We start from the raw sequence: 15,920 nt of genomic DNA on the forward strand, positions 1-15,920 counted from the left end.
TCACAGGCCAACGGACTAATCCTTGTTTTTTCTTGTGTATTTCTTCTTTTTTTCCTACCTCTCCTTGACGCCACATACAACCCACCGGGAGAAGCGAATCCCACCCAGGATGACTCAGAGCAGACAGATCTGGATGAAGTGGGACAGTGATGCTACAATTCCTTAAGTCTGGTGAACTGTGTATCCCCTGTAACCTTTATTTGCAATAATGCGTGTTATAGCAATAACCTAATCTATGGCTACCTCAATGGGAGGGAGCTAAGGGACACCAACCCCCTCCACAAGACTACGCATTCCTAGCTGGAGAACAAAAGTTCCAGCCCAGGAAGAGATTCAATGCTGGCTGAGCCCTTGAGGGGTTATTTCTTCACAATCCCCAGAGACTTAGGAAGGGACTCTTTCTCCTTCGTGCTGGTGGAGTCTGTGTTGTTCCTGCAGCTCCCCCTGCACCTAGGCACTCATTTGGTGGAGACCCCATTCTCCTAGGGCCACCACAGAAAAAGAAAAAGCTGTTCTTCTCTTGCATGCCGATCCGGACCTGCAAGGCATTATGGGGCGACTCCTTTTTTTCATGAACATCCTCGCAGCGGCTCCCCCGCTGTTCGGGGACAGCTGCGCTGCGGTCTGTGGTGGCTCCATGCCGCCCTTCATGTTGTTGGGGGGCCTGGTCCCACCCGGACCCCCAGGTGAGGCAATCTGTGGCTCGGGGAGCCCACCCCCAGCCGCTCCACTGGGTTTCGAGGGCCCAGACTCACCCGGGTCCCTGGCCACTCCTCTTCTGTTTCGGGTCCTGGTCTTACCCGTGACACCCACATTCCCCAGTGATGGAGGGCAGCCCGGGGAGCCCAACTGCTGCGGCCCCCGCCAGCTCCCTGCTCGGCCAGCACCCTTGCGTGCTGCCACAGAAGCCGGCACTTCTCTTCTGGTCTGCCCTCTCTGGCGGGCAGATGCGAGACCAGCTCTGGACCTCAGGGGAGTGCAGCGGCCAACTCCACGCCGGCGCTCCCTGACTTGTGCTTCTCTGAGGGGGCCAGGGTGGGCTCCTGGCACCCCGCAAGCCCATCTTCACGGGGAGCATGGCAGCGCTCCCCGACTTGGATCCCACGTGTCGGGCCTGGAGTTGGGGTCCCGGGCCCCAGAAGAATCTTCACGGGGAGCGCAATGGCGCTTCCCGGCTTATCTTTGCCCGCGAGGGTGGGTTGCGCGATGGCGCCCTCCCTCCACCTCCTTGCCTTCATCGTGGCCCGGAGTTGGGGGGTCCTGGGCCCCTGAGATCTTTCCGGGGGGGTCACAACAGCGCTCCCCCTCCTCTCGTGGCTTCGGGAGGCCAGGGTGGGCTGGCACCCCCTTTTGGCATAACTTCACAGGGAGCGCGACGGCGCTCCCTGGCTTTGCTTCGGGCCCAGAGTTGGGATCCCAGGCCCCCAAAGGCCGCTTTCACAAGGGGGGCGCAACGGCGCTCCCCATCTTTACTTCATGTGGGAGGCAGCCCCCGGGACCTGACCCACCCTGAGGGCATATTTAGGACCGGTGGCGGAGCCCCACGTGCCTTGTCGTTGGTCTGCCAGAGGTCAAAGGTCGCCTAAATTCTGGGGGACATATCTCAGCCCCCAGGGGTCCAATCTTCATGATTTTGGACTGTTCTTGCTCCTGGTGGCGCACCCAAGCCACTAAGAGCACTTTCCTTCACCCTCCTGGTCACACCGAGGGTGTATTCAGCAGGGAGATGTCTTCACTGGCTCCCTGCACCAGCGCTTCACCTGGCTCTCCTCCTGCACCTCTCTTCTCCTGGAGCAGAGGCCTGGGCTCCTGCTCAATGGTCCTGGGCTCCCCTCCCGGCGCTATTCAGGATCCTGGGACAGTCAAGGGGTTCCGCCTTCCAACTGTCCATGCCACCAGGCTCCAGCGCCCTCTGCCTCCGCAGACCACACCTCAGAGAGAGCTCCTCTTCCTGTGCAAGTTCTTTTAAAGAATTGGGGAGGGGGTTGGTAGGAAGTCTCTGTTTGTCCCATCACACAGCGACACATCACTTCTCTGCCCCTGCTCCCTCCTTCCTGCCCAGGCCTCTGGGTTTGCTGAAAATGGCATCGTCCAGGGGTCTCATGCCACATGGACTCTGAGAGCCCCTTCATCCCTCGCTGCCTTCTCTCCAGAGCAACCTGGTGCCTGGCACCAGGTGTCAGCTGCTGATGAACCTGTAGCTCCACCCATCTTCTCTTCTTGGAGGGGTGGCCCTCGCCCTTGGAATGCTTGTTGTGTAGGGCTGGGCCTCTGAGGCGACAGCTTGGAGAGGAAGGTCATTAATTCAGCCTGGCAGGGTCAGCCCCCAGTCAGCCCCTGGTTATGAGCTGACTCAGAGAAATATGACATTTCTGGATGATCCAAAAGCAGTACAAATATGACTTTAGACTCTGCAGAAAACTTCTTCTCACCTAAGTTACAGCGGAATTTGGTGCGTGTCTGGAATTTGTAGGCCCTAGGAAAGTGAAACTAGCCCATGTGCTCCCCATCGTCATTGGAGAATAATGGAGTGAAAAACAGTAAAGCACACTGACTCTCCCTGGAATCTGTCTTCTCACTGTATAAAGCCTATTCCATGTCACCACCCAACTCTGCATAACTCCTGCCACACCAGTCTATCTGCTCCTGCTCTTTGGCTGCGCACGCCAGGAATCTCCCCAGTGCAGCCCCCACACGTGTGCACACGCATTTACACATGTGTCTGCTTGTAACCTGCCCGGTGCCCCTTACTCCAGCTGCAGTGCAGTGGCCTAGTCAAGTCAGGGGGACACCAGTAAAATCCACATGCAGTCTCTTTCATCATGAGTTCACTGTGGGTGAGTCCCAATTTATGGGCTCCCCCACAGTAAAAGCTCAACAACTAGGTGCTCAAAAAGCAAAATATCCGGGTGGCTCAGAGGGTCAGAACCACCTTCTAACAGGTACCACTTGAAAGTCAATTCCAGGAGTTTTAACAACTGCTGCAGAGCCTTCAATTGAGAGATTAATCAAGATAGACAGTCCATCTGAGGCATGATCAGAACGGGATGGAACCCCTGGGAGTCTAAATCACCAATATCCTTAAAAAGCTATGGTATTATTTTCCCATGTTCCCTTTAATAAAATATTATCATATGATCTAACAATATTTTGCCTGTCGGGTATTGATATCTTGGAGCAGAGAACTGCAACATTCCAGCGTAATATTCTAACCCATAATTCTTGAAGCAGGGGTTAAAATGAAGCACCTAAATTCCTGTGTGGGGAACCTATTCAAATTATTTTCTGAACTGCATGTTTCATTACCAATGGTGGTGCCATCAAGCTCAGTGTGCATTGTGGGTATTATTGTCACTGCTATGGCTTCAGGGACCATATTCAAAGTTCTTTGTGGTGAAATGTAATTGCCTAATGCCACCGGCTGCCCCTTTCCACTCCCCTTGGGGACTGTCAGTCAATCCACCTCATTACAGTCCGATAGCACTGCAAACCTTTTCTCACATATCAGAGCCCACCCAGGCTGTGGGTGATGGCCATGGGCAGTCTGTTGAAATGCTTGTTTATCTGGTTTGTATAAGAACCCCAGGGGTAGTGTGTCAATCTTTGGGCTATTTATTGTCACTGGCATATTGGCATCCAGTAGTTTCCTCACACTTTCAGAGTGCCTAAAGTTGACCACAATAAAGACCCCGGCAATATTATTCCTAGATGGGCCAATCCAACCTAACCTGCAAGCCATAATGATTTTCCGTCTCTCTGCAGGATTAAAGTTCTTATGCACACCAAGTCAACGTGTATCCTTGTGTCGTAGCTCAGCCCATGTATCTGTCTGGTTTTCATGCAATGGTGGCACCAATGCCATTACCAAAACATAAGGGCAACACACAGGAGCAAATTTAAAGTAATTTAGCTGGAATTGTATCCTTGTGCCCACCATCTCCCGTTTGTGTGTCAGTGTGCTTTCGTGGAACAAGTGCTCCAGATTAAATATCTTTTTTGGCTCCTCCCAGACTTTGAGAGCTACCCAGAAGATCTTTGCTTCCACAATTTCTAGTCCTCTGTGTTACCAGGACAGGGAGTGAGAGGAGAAATTATGTTGCTGGAGCCTAGGGAGTGACCTTTCATGAGATGGATCACCACCTGTGCATACCAGTGGCTGGGTGCTGGGTGATGGTTCAGAAACGCTTATGGCATGCGGAGCTCTAGAAGCAGTTGTAGCACAGAATTTCAATAACGTGGCTAATTGGCACTCAGTAGATTTGAGGGGCTTCTTAAATGGCTGTAAATACACCCACAGAGTGCTGTCAAAACTCTTATGGATTTCTTCAATGTTAAGTGCGTCCGTAGTCAAAAAGCATGAACCCCCCCTGTACCAATGTTTCAGACGCGGGACACATGCACTGATCTTTTTTGTATTTGGTTGCAGGTTCAGCAGAGGAGATAGGAATGTATAACCTAAGGGGGAGCTGATGGGGTTCAAAGGTGATTCAGAGTTTATTGTAGTGGCACTGGCTCCCTGCTGAGCTCCTAAACATAGGGGAAACACAATTATACCTGTTGCACTAATGTCAGCATGCTAGTAATTGCATGGGATGCAGTGACCCCAAGTCTGTTTATTAAGCCACCAAAACAGCTCCCTGACCAAAGGATAGCCTCCATTCTTTGTTAGTGTGATTTCATTCGTAGCCAGTGCACATTCAAGCATGGTGTCGGTGCTGATTGGTTTGTCAGAAACGTTCGGTGGGGGGCCAGGGCATCTAACAATCTGGCACTTTCTCAGTAAAATACAAATGGCCACACAAAGCATGCAAAAAGTATTTCACCTTGATAACCTTGGTTCGGATGCCAATCTAAAGAGGGTGGCCCAGCACAGCCCAAACTTGCCAGGACGCAGACGGGCGCAGGCAGGTGAGTCCTTGGCGTGGGCTTCGCCCAGGCATGGCCCATGCACGTTACACAAACAAAATGGGGTATAAGGCATAAACTACTTGCACCAAATCACTCGGTCTGGTCAAAGATATTAATATTCTTCGGGTGCCAAGAATCATGGGGTTAGATACCCCTAAACCCCCTTAGGATCAAAGACCCTACAATTTATCAACAATTCAATGTGATCCAGCACTCCAACCAAATTATTTTGTAATCATAAAATATGTCTGTTCATTCAGCAGGTGGTGTTTCAAATTATTTCTTTATTGGGTTCCTCTTCTCTTTATATATATAAAAGACACATACAGCGTAGCCGATGCGTTTCGTCCCAGAAGGACTTCTTCAAGGCAAAATTCTCCGATATAAAGAAGGGCTTCGTCTTATTCCCGTTTAGGAGCAGGTTCCCTCCATCCAGTGGTCAATGTAGTGATTATAAACCACACATAGGTGAAAACCAATTGGAAGAAATACGAATAATCAAGCTTTACGAAAAGAATGATGTACTTAGTCTGGTTAATTAGAGGAAGACCTAGCAATATTGCGTAGTATTGGAGGGGAATAAGACAAAGCCCTTCTTTATATCGGAGAATTTTGCCCTGAAGAAGTCCTTCTGGGACGAAACGCGTCAGCTACGCTGTATGTGTCTTTTATATATATAAAGAGAAGAGGAACCCAATAAAGAAATAATTTGAAACACCACCTGCTGAATGGACAGACATATTTTATGATTACAAAATAATTTGGTTGGAGTGCTGGATCACACGGCCCATGCACGTCCCTTGACGCACAGTAGGAGGCAGCGATTTAAGAGCCGTCTTGACGCCTCCCTCTTCACACAGCTGGGGCGAGACAGCCAGAACCTGGGACAGCGAGTCCCACCAGGGTCAGGATGCAAGATTAGCCCCACCAACAAGCAGCAGAGTGTCCCCTGTGCAGTTTAAACTGGTGCTGATTGCATTCTTAGAAATTCAGAGGTGTAAACGGCAAAGAGCTGTAGCTTACATTTTCTTACACTATTTTTTTAAAAACCATGGCAGCATCATATAACTTGGGCCAAACTTTCAGATTTGTTATTGCAAAAACGACTGCAACCATTTTGTGTTTTGTATTTTCAAGGTTGTGAGACTTCTCCCAGAACAAACACTTTAAAGCAGAGGTAAATATATTGTATTTTCAGATCCCATTGAATTGGAAGCTGATGATAAATTTGGGGTTGCATCCAACTATACCTTGACAGAACCACGCTGCCACATGACCGCTACATAAAGATTACTATATTGTTTGCTGCAGAGAGAAGTGTGTTTTTATAAAGAATTTTTTTAAACATTGACACGACAGGTCTTGGTCTCACAGTGGTTCCATGTTAAGTTGTTACTGAGAATTCTTTCAATACTTTATTTCGGCTTTGTTAACTATAAAAGTACATATAAAAACAAGCATTTTGACATCTCATTAAACTATAAAAGTAACAATACTCCAATAAATAGACTGAAAATTTGTTTTTAAAAGAACATCATGTTAAAACACATAAAAATAAAATCTGATACAGTACATAAATCTAATAGCCATACTTACCTCCTCAGCTGTCAATCAATTTGAAGGATCTTTTGTCCACGACAACCTTTTTAAGTGCATGTGTATCTCGTGGTTGGTAATGCATAAAGCAAGGTATTGATCTTCCACTAAAACGTCACAGTTTACTTAGTAATTCTAATTTTCCATGCCCATAATAAAAATCTAGACTCACTAAACACAGTTAGCCCCTTTGTGTTTCATCTAAATAGCCTAGATGCTTCGCGAAAGTGAACAGTGCACAGCAGCTTGCACACTGGGATAATCCATTTCTTGCGCGGTAAAGCATCATTAGGACAAAAGAACAAGAAGCTATCCACAGATTCCTCTGGCTGCAAAGAAAAAGGACAGGTGGGGGTTAGGGAGATGTTTTTGTCCCATGAGAAAGTAAAGGCCTTTCATGGTAAATTGCCAATTCTGAACTTTTTACACAGGGTTTTAGCCTAAGCTGGGCGTATTCTATACAGAAGTTACTCAAAACATGGGCCACTTTCGTAGTTAAAAAACTTCTCAGATATACTTCTTATTCTTTGATCATTCCAGATTTGTTCCAAAATTCATTTTCAGTAAGCTTGTTTGTCATTTTATCAAGGGTATGTTATACCTCCTCCATATTAACAACTTCACACAGAGCTTTTACCTTCCTTAACAAAGGGGTACACACTCTTTTGTCCAAGCTGAGAATCTCCTCTAGGGCTTTTCTATAAATCTCAAGCTCCGGAGAGTTCCAGATTCATACCCAATATGTTAAAGGGTTTAGTTGATACTTTTTAGCGCTAAATCAAATTGATGTGGAGTGAGATGGGTGTTAATTGGGAGATTGAAAAAAGACCTAATGAATCGGTTTTCAGCTACACAGAATATGGACATATCTGTCCATCCCCAATTTTCTGCACCATAAACTGCTCCTGCAAAGGCTGTGGCCTGTATACCTCCAGAGCTGTAGGTACTGCTCCACTGGAGGTAGCCTTGTATATCTTCCCTATGGCCATTGCCTTTTGGAGTAGAATCGTTTTACTTTTCCTTAGCTATGGTTCCCAGGTCAAATTATTAGACAATCTTACACCCAAATAATCAAAAGACTTTACTTGCTCCAAAGATGCCCCTTCTATCCTCAGTCTGCCCCTAAAGGAGAGGTGGGGTTCAATGCCATTCATCTTGACTGAGAATTCAGTGTGTTATACTGGGGAGTTTTGTTTTCGTAACTCAGTGAGTCAAATTCTTATCTTATTTTAATTTAAACGAATATCTCTGTGGATGAGCCATCAATCCTTTTGCTTAAGTTCCAAGTAGATTTACTCCAGATTTGTCCATTGAGTGTAAAACAAAAATGGATCTTTAGATGCTTATTTTATATTTTGTTCAACCAGCTGTTGTTGAGCTGCTCTGCAAAAACCAACCCTTTATTTAGTACACTAAGAAAATTGGCCTTCTTCATTTTTTGAAAGTGTTGTTCCAAATGGTCTCCAAGATTTCTACATAGTTTCAAGAAAGCAAGTTTTGAGATGCAAGTTTGTTTTCTTATGCTAGAAGTGTGCAACTGGACCCTCAATATTTGTTAAATACAGAGCTAAGTATGCTGTCTCTTTCCAATGACTATTCCTGCATTGAGTTTGGGCAGTGAGCAAACACTACCACCATGGGGAAATCATCCCCTTTACAAATCATGTACTACCCCCATTTGAGGTGTCAATATCTGATCTAGGGTTAGCAAAACATGTTATTGAAAATATCAAAATCCTTTTTGCCAGTTGAAAAGGATTTTCTGACTGGAAAAAGGGGTTTTGTGATTTCAAATCACTGTTTTGTGGTGGCAACCCATTTGATGTTGGGAATCACAAGGGTTTACATTTGTAGAATAGTTTTGTTCATAGGTCTCCATATTCATACATCTGCTTCCAACGAAACAATTACTGCAAGTTTTTCATAGAGCATTCAAAGTTGACTGATGCACTTTGAGAACAAAGAGATCAACATTTTAAAATGGAACACCAACATTGACAAGTAACTTCATGCCATATGGGTGATGTTCAAGACGTTCTGGGTTTTCTACCAAAATCCTGAGATTATTGTGACTAGTAGGCCCATACTTACAATGGATGGCAAATAGAATAATTAAATAGCCCATTGTGAAGAGTGCTGTTGGCTGAAAAGGCAGGGGAGGCAGTAAGTCACCTACATGACTTGGGACACCATGAAGTTGGAATTAAATGTGCTTGAATGCCTGTCAGTCTAAATTTTTCAGTATATACAGCTATCTGAAAATTAAAACATATAGAAGCAATCTTATTATATATCTCTCTCTGAATGTTTTGTCTCTAGAAAATGCATACGATGTTGGGGTGTGAACTCTGACCCTCTGGAAGTAATATCATTAAGGGTCCTGTTAACTTTAAGGGTGAAGAATTATTCCCCATTCATGTCTGAGCCCTGAGGCTCACCTGAGAAATAAGGAATTACCAGAGAGATTTGTAACACTGGGTCTGATTCCGGGTATTGCTCATTCTCCCCCACATTTTCACCTTGATGACTGGAGTAAAAAAGAGAGGTCTGTGCTAACTACGGAACTCATAATTCCCAAAGGGAATGGGCCACCATACGGGAGTCAGTAACTTTTTCATTGTTTTGTTACCAGAGTATGATGTCAAAAAATAAATACATCACATACCCATTCAGTGCCCCTACCAAGCATTGAATCAGTAGGGGTCGCAATCCCATTTTAGGGTCTTCAAAACTTTACCAACTGCTAAAATGAGAATTGTTTATTAAAAAAATTATTCTTACAGTCACCCAATTGGAGTGTTTGCAATCATAAAACTGCTTTGTACATCTGGCCCTGGAACTTTTACAAGGGTTAGTTGATGCTTCACTTCCTCCTCCAGTGTTGCATTAATTCACATGCTGTATTCCTGCTGGATGTGATTTGTTGTATCACAATATTTCTAATACTATTAATTATTTTTTATCTAAATTCAGTATTCTCAATGGCCATTATTTTTTCCTTGTACCATATTTAGGATTAGCGATACTCCTTATCTGGCTGGGTGGGCAATGAGTCTACTGTTGCAAAAAGTTGAAGCAAATAGTTCTTTATGTTTCTGATGGGCATATTACTAATGCTTCTTGCAGCTAGATTGCAGTGGCCTAACGATTGTACGATGTTGTATGACATTTTCTGTATTTTCGACCCCTCCTCTAAAAACAAGTAATTTGCTGAGCTCTGCTGCACACTAACACAGATTGTTCACTTTCCATATGACTGTGTACCACTCGCTAGCACTCCACAGTAAAGAAAATTGTCCCTGCACTACTGCTGGTAGGTCATTTTTTAAAATCCTTATTTCATCTATTTTTAGCAATGCCTCTCTTTAAAGCTGGTGAGGAAGAGTGATTAGAAAGGCATGAAAATGCTCTTGTTGTTAAGTAAAACTGGTTAATCAAACATACATCTTTCTATGTTTTTTAATCTGTTATACTTTGATTTAATTGAATTTATATGAATTCCAAATAAACTTGAACTTTGAAGGAATAGTTTTATATGCCCTACACAGCGGCGACTCGTCCGCTAAGGCCGAGGGGTGCCATACCACAGGAATATTAAAATGATTATGACACCACGTTATTCTCCTTTTATTTTTCAGAAGGCTCTGAAGGTGTGGGGCAGGGCTGCCCACAGAACAGGAGTAGAAGTGGTGAGCTCTTTCTAAGTGCGCAACAGCTGGCCAAACAGTCATGCGCACTTAGCATGTTCTCCACCAGACGGTAATGCACAACCTGGGTGGAGAACATGCACAGGCTCCCACTGCCTCTCTGAGCGCTGAACCATGGTGCACAGACCAATTACGACTCTGCTGTCATGCTGGTGATAGCAGTGTCATGATTGGCTAGGGGAGTCTGTTCCTGCTGGAAAGAAGAAGACAGAGGAGAAACAGCGGCCAGCAGCACAGATAAGTGAATTAAAAACAATGTCATATACCCCCCGCCTCCCCTGCCTATCCACTACTGCCCCGTAGCAGCCGCTGCTGAACCTGTAAGCAGTTGCGACATAAGTCATTACTCCAGCAGCGCCATTTGTTTTTCCATTTTTTAGGATCAATATAAAATAATTGAGAGCACATAACAATAATCCTCACCTTAGGAATACAGTAACCCCGAATGGTGATGTCTCGCATCACCTGATGTGGGAGGTTCATTGGCAGAATGTCAGCAAATCTCTGCATTTCATGTATCACAGCATCTGTATAGGGCATTTGGCTCCTGTCCTCATGGACCGCTGAGCGGTTTGGGCCAATCACTCGGTCAATCTCCTCATGAACCTTTTCTGGAGGATAAAGATATAAGTAAAACATTTTTTTTTAAAACAAATACGGAACAGTTTAACTAATCTCAACTAACAAATGCTATTAGAATATGATGAATTGAGAAAACTGTCAGTAAATCTGTGTTAAAGACATTTCGCTACTGGTAGTACTTTAGCCACAAAGGTGGGGAAATGCTACAACCAAATACCACACTTTTTTAAACAAGCACTGGCAAAGTTAGCAGGTTTGGCTCTAGTTTGGTGCAAGTACAAAGGGGCACACACTGTAAGGGTACACTTACAGCACGCACATGCACGCATCTGCAGAAACCCATTTTCACAAAGTCTAAAGATGTGAAGGCAATTATGCATACAAATACACATGTAGGAGTGAATGTAAACAGACCAACAGTCATACCTAACCTTTTACAAAGGCCTCGCATAAACAAAGCATTAAAGGAGCGCACAATGGAGAGCTCAAGGTTGCACAAGCGAGTGAGGTGTAGAGAATTGTGGAACACAGTGGCAACCAGTAATTGTAGGAGGGAGGGGGGTGGATGGGACACACTCACACATACATATACACACTCACAGCCATGCAGTCACACATGCGCACACACACACACACAAACAAATCCATTCACAACACTCACTTCGAAAGCATGCTCCAAACATTAATTTAAAAAAAACACACACTTTCCTGCAGCACTGCCTCTGAGGTCTCCCGGCTGCCTTCCCTCATTGGTGGCTGATCTTAGGGAAGGCATCAGTCATAACGTCATCACAGAGTAGGATGGGGTGAGTGAGACTGTTGACTTCCTCCCGCTCTGTGATAAAGTGTCACTGATTGGCACTCCACCCTAGGCACTTCAGGGCTTCAAACTGAAGCGCCCAGGTGCGAGGCAATCAGTGACGCTGCCCCTCGTCAATAAGGGGAGGGCCTCAAGGACCTTTGCTGAGCTGAGGAGGTCATGCCCACAGTAACTGTGACTTCCTCCGCCCAGCAAAGTTCTGCTCAGGCAGCCAGGAGCCTGGGCATTTAACTCATGTCTGGCTCCTAGTTGCCTGATCCGAAAATGAACAGTGTCTGTCAGGCTGATCTTTTTTCAGCCTGACAGACACTTTTGTGAGGGACAAAAGTTGGGGGGCATGGCCCCTCAGCCCAATGGACCGGCCCCGGGCTAGTAAAACACAGGGGCATAGTGTAATGTGCCATGGTGGACTACATTTGTTTGGCCTCAGGAGATCACTGGTTGATGCATCAAAAGGGGGCGGGCACTGGTAGATGTAACTCTCAGCCATGTGCAACATTGGAGCACTGGATAATTTGTTTTCTGGCAACACTGGTGTAGTGCTTCAGGAGAGCACTTAAAGCTGCATAGTTCACTGCAACAGGTCTGTGCCCATTATGCAAAAATAATAGGATGGCAAGCAGTTGGAGATTGTAAAACAGGCATATGGTAATATACTTTAAGGAGACATATCATTGTGATGATAAGATGTGTAGTGCCTGTAACAAGACCATCTACTTAAAGTGCATGCAGACACGTCCGTGGTGGCTAAACTGTAAGACACTGGTACAAGCAGACATTTGCTTAGAAGAAGCTGTTTTGCTGCTTGTTTTGGTGGGAGTGATCTTTTATTATTTGAGCCTAATATCGGTACTGTTGTACCGAATGCTGTTTTAATTGCTGTGGCAGTGTGTACTTTTGTTACTTAGGAGTTGTAAGAGAGTTGAAGTTTGCATTCTTGCAGCTGCATTCTTGGCTTATATCTTTACACTAATTTTTGCTATTCTAGGAGGCCATTTTGATGAGGGGCTCTAATTGCTCTGGCATGGTAATGAGGTCATCTTCTTAAAGCTCCTGCAGGCATGCCCGTAGGGTTGCAGAGCGCTTTACAAATGCTATAAATAAATAAATAAATAATGTGTGCACAGTGGGTGCTTCGAGGTTGCACCAAAGGCACGCCAAAGACAAGCTTGTCTGACTGGAGCATGTGCCCTAGAATGCTGCTCCTCGCCAATGACATTGAATGTTAAACTGCGGTTTAGCTTCACTGCAGCGCAGTTATGCACTCTGGTGACAAATGTGGAAGCTCTGGATAGTAACAAATGAAATAGGCTTTTAGTTCCCTTCCCTAATCACGCACGCATGCAATAGGTGGAAATTTCCTTAAATCAGGAGAAATTGGGGCCAGTCGTGAATTTAAAAATATAAAAATTGCAGGCATATGTGAGGGAACGCTGTTCAATGCCCGTTCAGTGGTTACTAATTCCAAAATAAGTGACTTAATAATAGATATTTCAATGTACATTTTATTACATAATTATGGTTAAAAGAAGACTGAATGTAAATAAATGACCAGCTGAGCTTCTCGGATAATCAGTATCTCTCGAGAAGAGAAGAGTGGAGTGGAGTTAGGCATTACTGTTGTTTGGAAAGAAAATAACCAAACCTATTAGCAAATTAGGCCAACTGGAGTGGATTTGATGACAGGCCTTTACTACAGCTGTAACAAACGCAAGCAAGCTTTTAATAATTTATACAAAAAGGCCATAAAAATTGCTAAACCAATATATTATTCAGAGATATCCTATCTTCACCCAGTCACTAAGGCTGGTTCCAAAGTCATTAAAGAATTAACGCAATCACTAGTTACAACCACTAGTTAACTTGGAGGCCGCTTACTCCATGAAGAGGTGCGATCAGTTTGCAGACTTTTTTTTAGCAGAAAATATGGATGATTAATGAGCAGTTAACTAATTCTCCAGATGTTGCTTTCTCGTCTAAAGTTAACTCAATTAGAAACCTAGATTTTGTAAACATTTTTACCAAACCAAACGTGGTGTACTGCAGGGTGTTGTTGTTCCCTAATCTAAAAAGAGTCTCTTCTTTATTGTTCTACCACAATTCTGAATAAAAAAAGCTTGTCTCAAGAAAGAATTTCACATATTTGATTTAATCTACTCCTCTGATAGAATGTCAGCCATTTCAAACTGGGAAAAGGAAAACTACGCATGCAGCTATCATAAAATAAAGATACATTGGCAATCAATTCACCACACTCATGAGAAATTGTAACATTATGCCTGTTTGTATTTAGGGTTGCATAGTTCACTCTACACTTTTAACTATGAAAATGTGCTATGGTGTGGTGGAAAAAAGAAAACATAGACCCATTGATTTGCATTATGTGCACTATTTCTCTATTTCGGGTGAACCCAGCACTTTCTGTCTCCCAACTTGTGTTTACTTTTCATGTAAAAACACTTGTTATAGAATGGGGCTAAAACACGGAGGGAGATTTTCACAAGGAGCTATCGCCGAGTTAACGGCACTTTATCACAGCCAAAGTTGTGATTAATTTATCGCCCCATTCACAAGCTGGTGTTAACAGCCCACAGCACCAGTTTACCCACAATAGCAGCCGCAAAAAACATCACTACAGAAGACCTCCGCAACCATCGCTAATGAGATGCAGAGTAGGCGTTCCCGTGCCGAAAGCTGCGACAACACCACTCCACAACATTCACAACAACCAGCCAGAACTGCAATAAGAAAACAAAAAAGGTGATAAGGCGCATTAGCAGCAGTGGCGTAACAATAATTGAAGAGGTCCCCTTCGCACTCTATCAGGAGCTCCCTGGCTGAAGTGCAGTGCTGAGGGGGGTCCCTGGAGCTTGAGGGCCCCCCCCACACTGCGGGGGATGCGGGGGCCTGTGTTATGCCCCTGGTTAGCAGCAGGAAAATAACACCTGACCTGGTGCAAAGTCGGACCACAGCTTGCACCACAAAAGGGAGCCCAGCCCACAGCCACATCGGAAGGGCGACAGATGCCATGGAGCTGCTGGTCATGCGGCCCGGACACCCAAGAGGGCCACAACACCCACCGCCACCACCCCCACCCAGAACACCCCCCAGACCACCGCAGAGGCAGCGCAGACAAATACAGTGGACCTCCAGGAAACACACAAGCCACACAGATCCAGCACCTGACAATGTCATTGCCCACTACAGGCTCAAAAGGACAACCATCGTACGCATCCTGACCAACAACGCCGAACAGCCCACGGCACTAACACAGCGGACAACCAATATCCCACTCCACACAAAGCTGCTGGCTGTGCTGCACCTGTTGGCCCCTGGTACCCCCAACCAACACCAGCCATAGTCTGAGGAGTCACACAGCCAGCCACATCCAAGTCCCTCAGACCTGACCTGGACATCACCATCAGCCTGGTACTCAAGTCCTGATATGTCCAACACAATGCGCAGGATCTGCTGGACACCAAGCAAGGCCCATAAGCCATAGCTGGATGCACACACGTGTTGGGGCAATCCACAGCACACATGTCATACATGTGCCCCATGCCGACACAGCACACAATCACCGCAACAGAAAGCACACGTCTCACATCAATGTGCAGGCAACAACCGAACACCGTGGAACCTCCACCAATCTCGCCTCCAAATACCCAGCCAGTGTGCACGATTCCTCCATCCTCCGACAGTCCATCAGCAACCAGCGTCCCCAGGATGGCACCAAGGGAAATGCTCAGTCCCTTGGCAAGTTCCAAATGAACACCCCACTCACCCCAACTCCACAACCATGCAACCACAACTCTGGCAATGCACACGTCACAAAATCAAAACCAACATGCTAAACAACATGCCCACCCACCGGACATGACAGAACCACTCACAATGGTAACCTGGGCAAGCCGTGAACAAGAACCATCAACGCCATGGCACCTCAGCCACACACTAGCCCAATGTGGGGAGAGGTGGCAACCAGGCATGTGTGAAGGAGGCAGGAGAACAATGACTGAGAAAGCACACAATGTCAAGAGTTGCGGAGATGTGCTGGACAGACCGCAGCATGCAGAACACACCCATATCCATGGTGACATACACCTCTGGTGTATGGAGGGTAGTGGACAGTGGGTGCAACCATGTTTCCCCAGCCAGCGGGGGAATTCGCAGAAATGTTGCCTGTTAGGCCCCCCCCGGAAACGTGAGCGGAGTGGAATGGTCAGGTGTACGCCCGGCCAGCGTAGGGGTGTGAATAAAAAGCACATAGCCCCGGGCATGGTCCTCTTCCAGAAAGCCCAACATCT

The 15,920-nt window shown here is 45.8% G+C and overlaps 1 protein-coding gene across 1 annotated transcript in view; it reads right to left on the reverse strand.

Annotated features, from left to right (window-relative positions):
* Window positions 1-15,920, reverse strand: part of LOC146798089 (cytochrome P450 2G1-like) — a 698,777-nt gene that overhangs the window by 125,343 nt on the left and 557,514 nt on the right. Inside the window, exon 7 of the mRNA XM_085625309.1 lies at window positions 10,635-10,822. Coding sequence (XP_085481435.1) covers window positions 10,635-10,822 — 188 coding nt within the window. The remainder of the gene's footprint in view (window positions 1-10,634; window positions 10,823-15,920) is intronic.

This window comes from Triturus cristatus, chromosome 9 (assembly GCF_964204655.1).
Source record: "Triturus cristatus chromosome 9, aTriCri1.1, whole genome shotgun sequence".
In the NCBI taxonomy this organism is placed as follows: domain Eukaryota; kingdom Metazoa; phylum Chordata; class Amphibia; order Caudata; family Salamandridae; genus Triturus; species Triturus cristatus.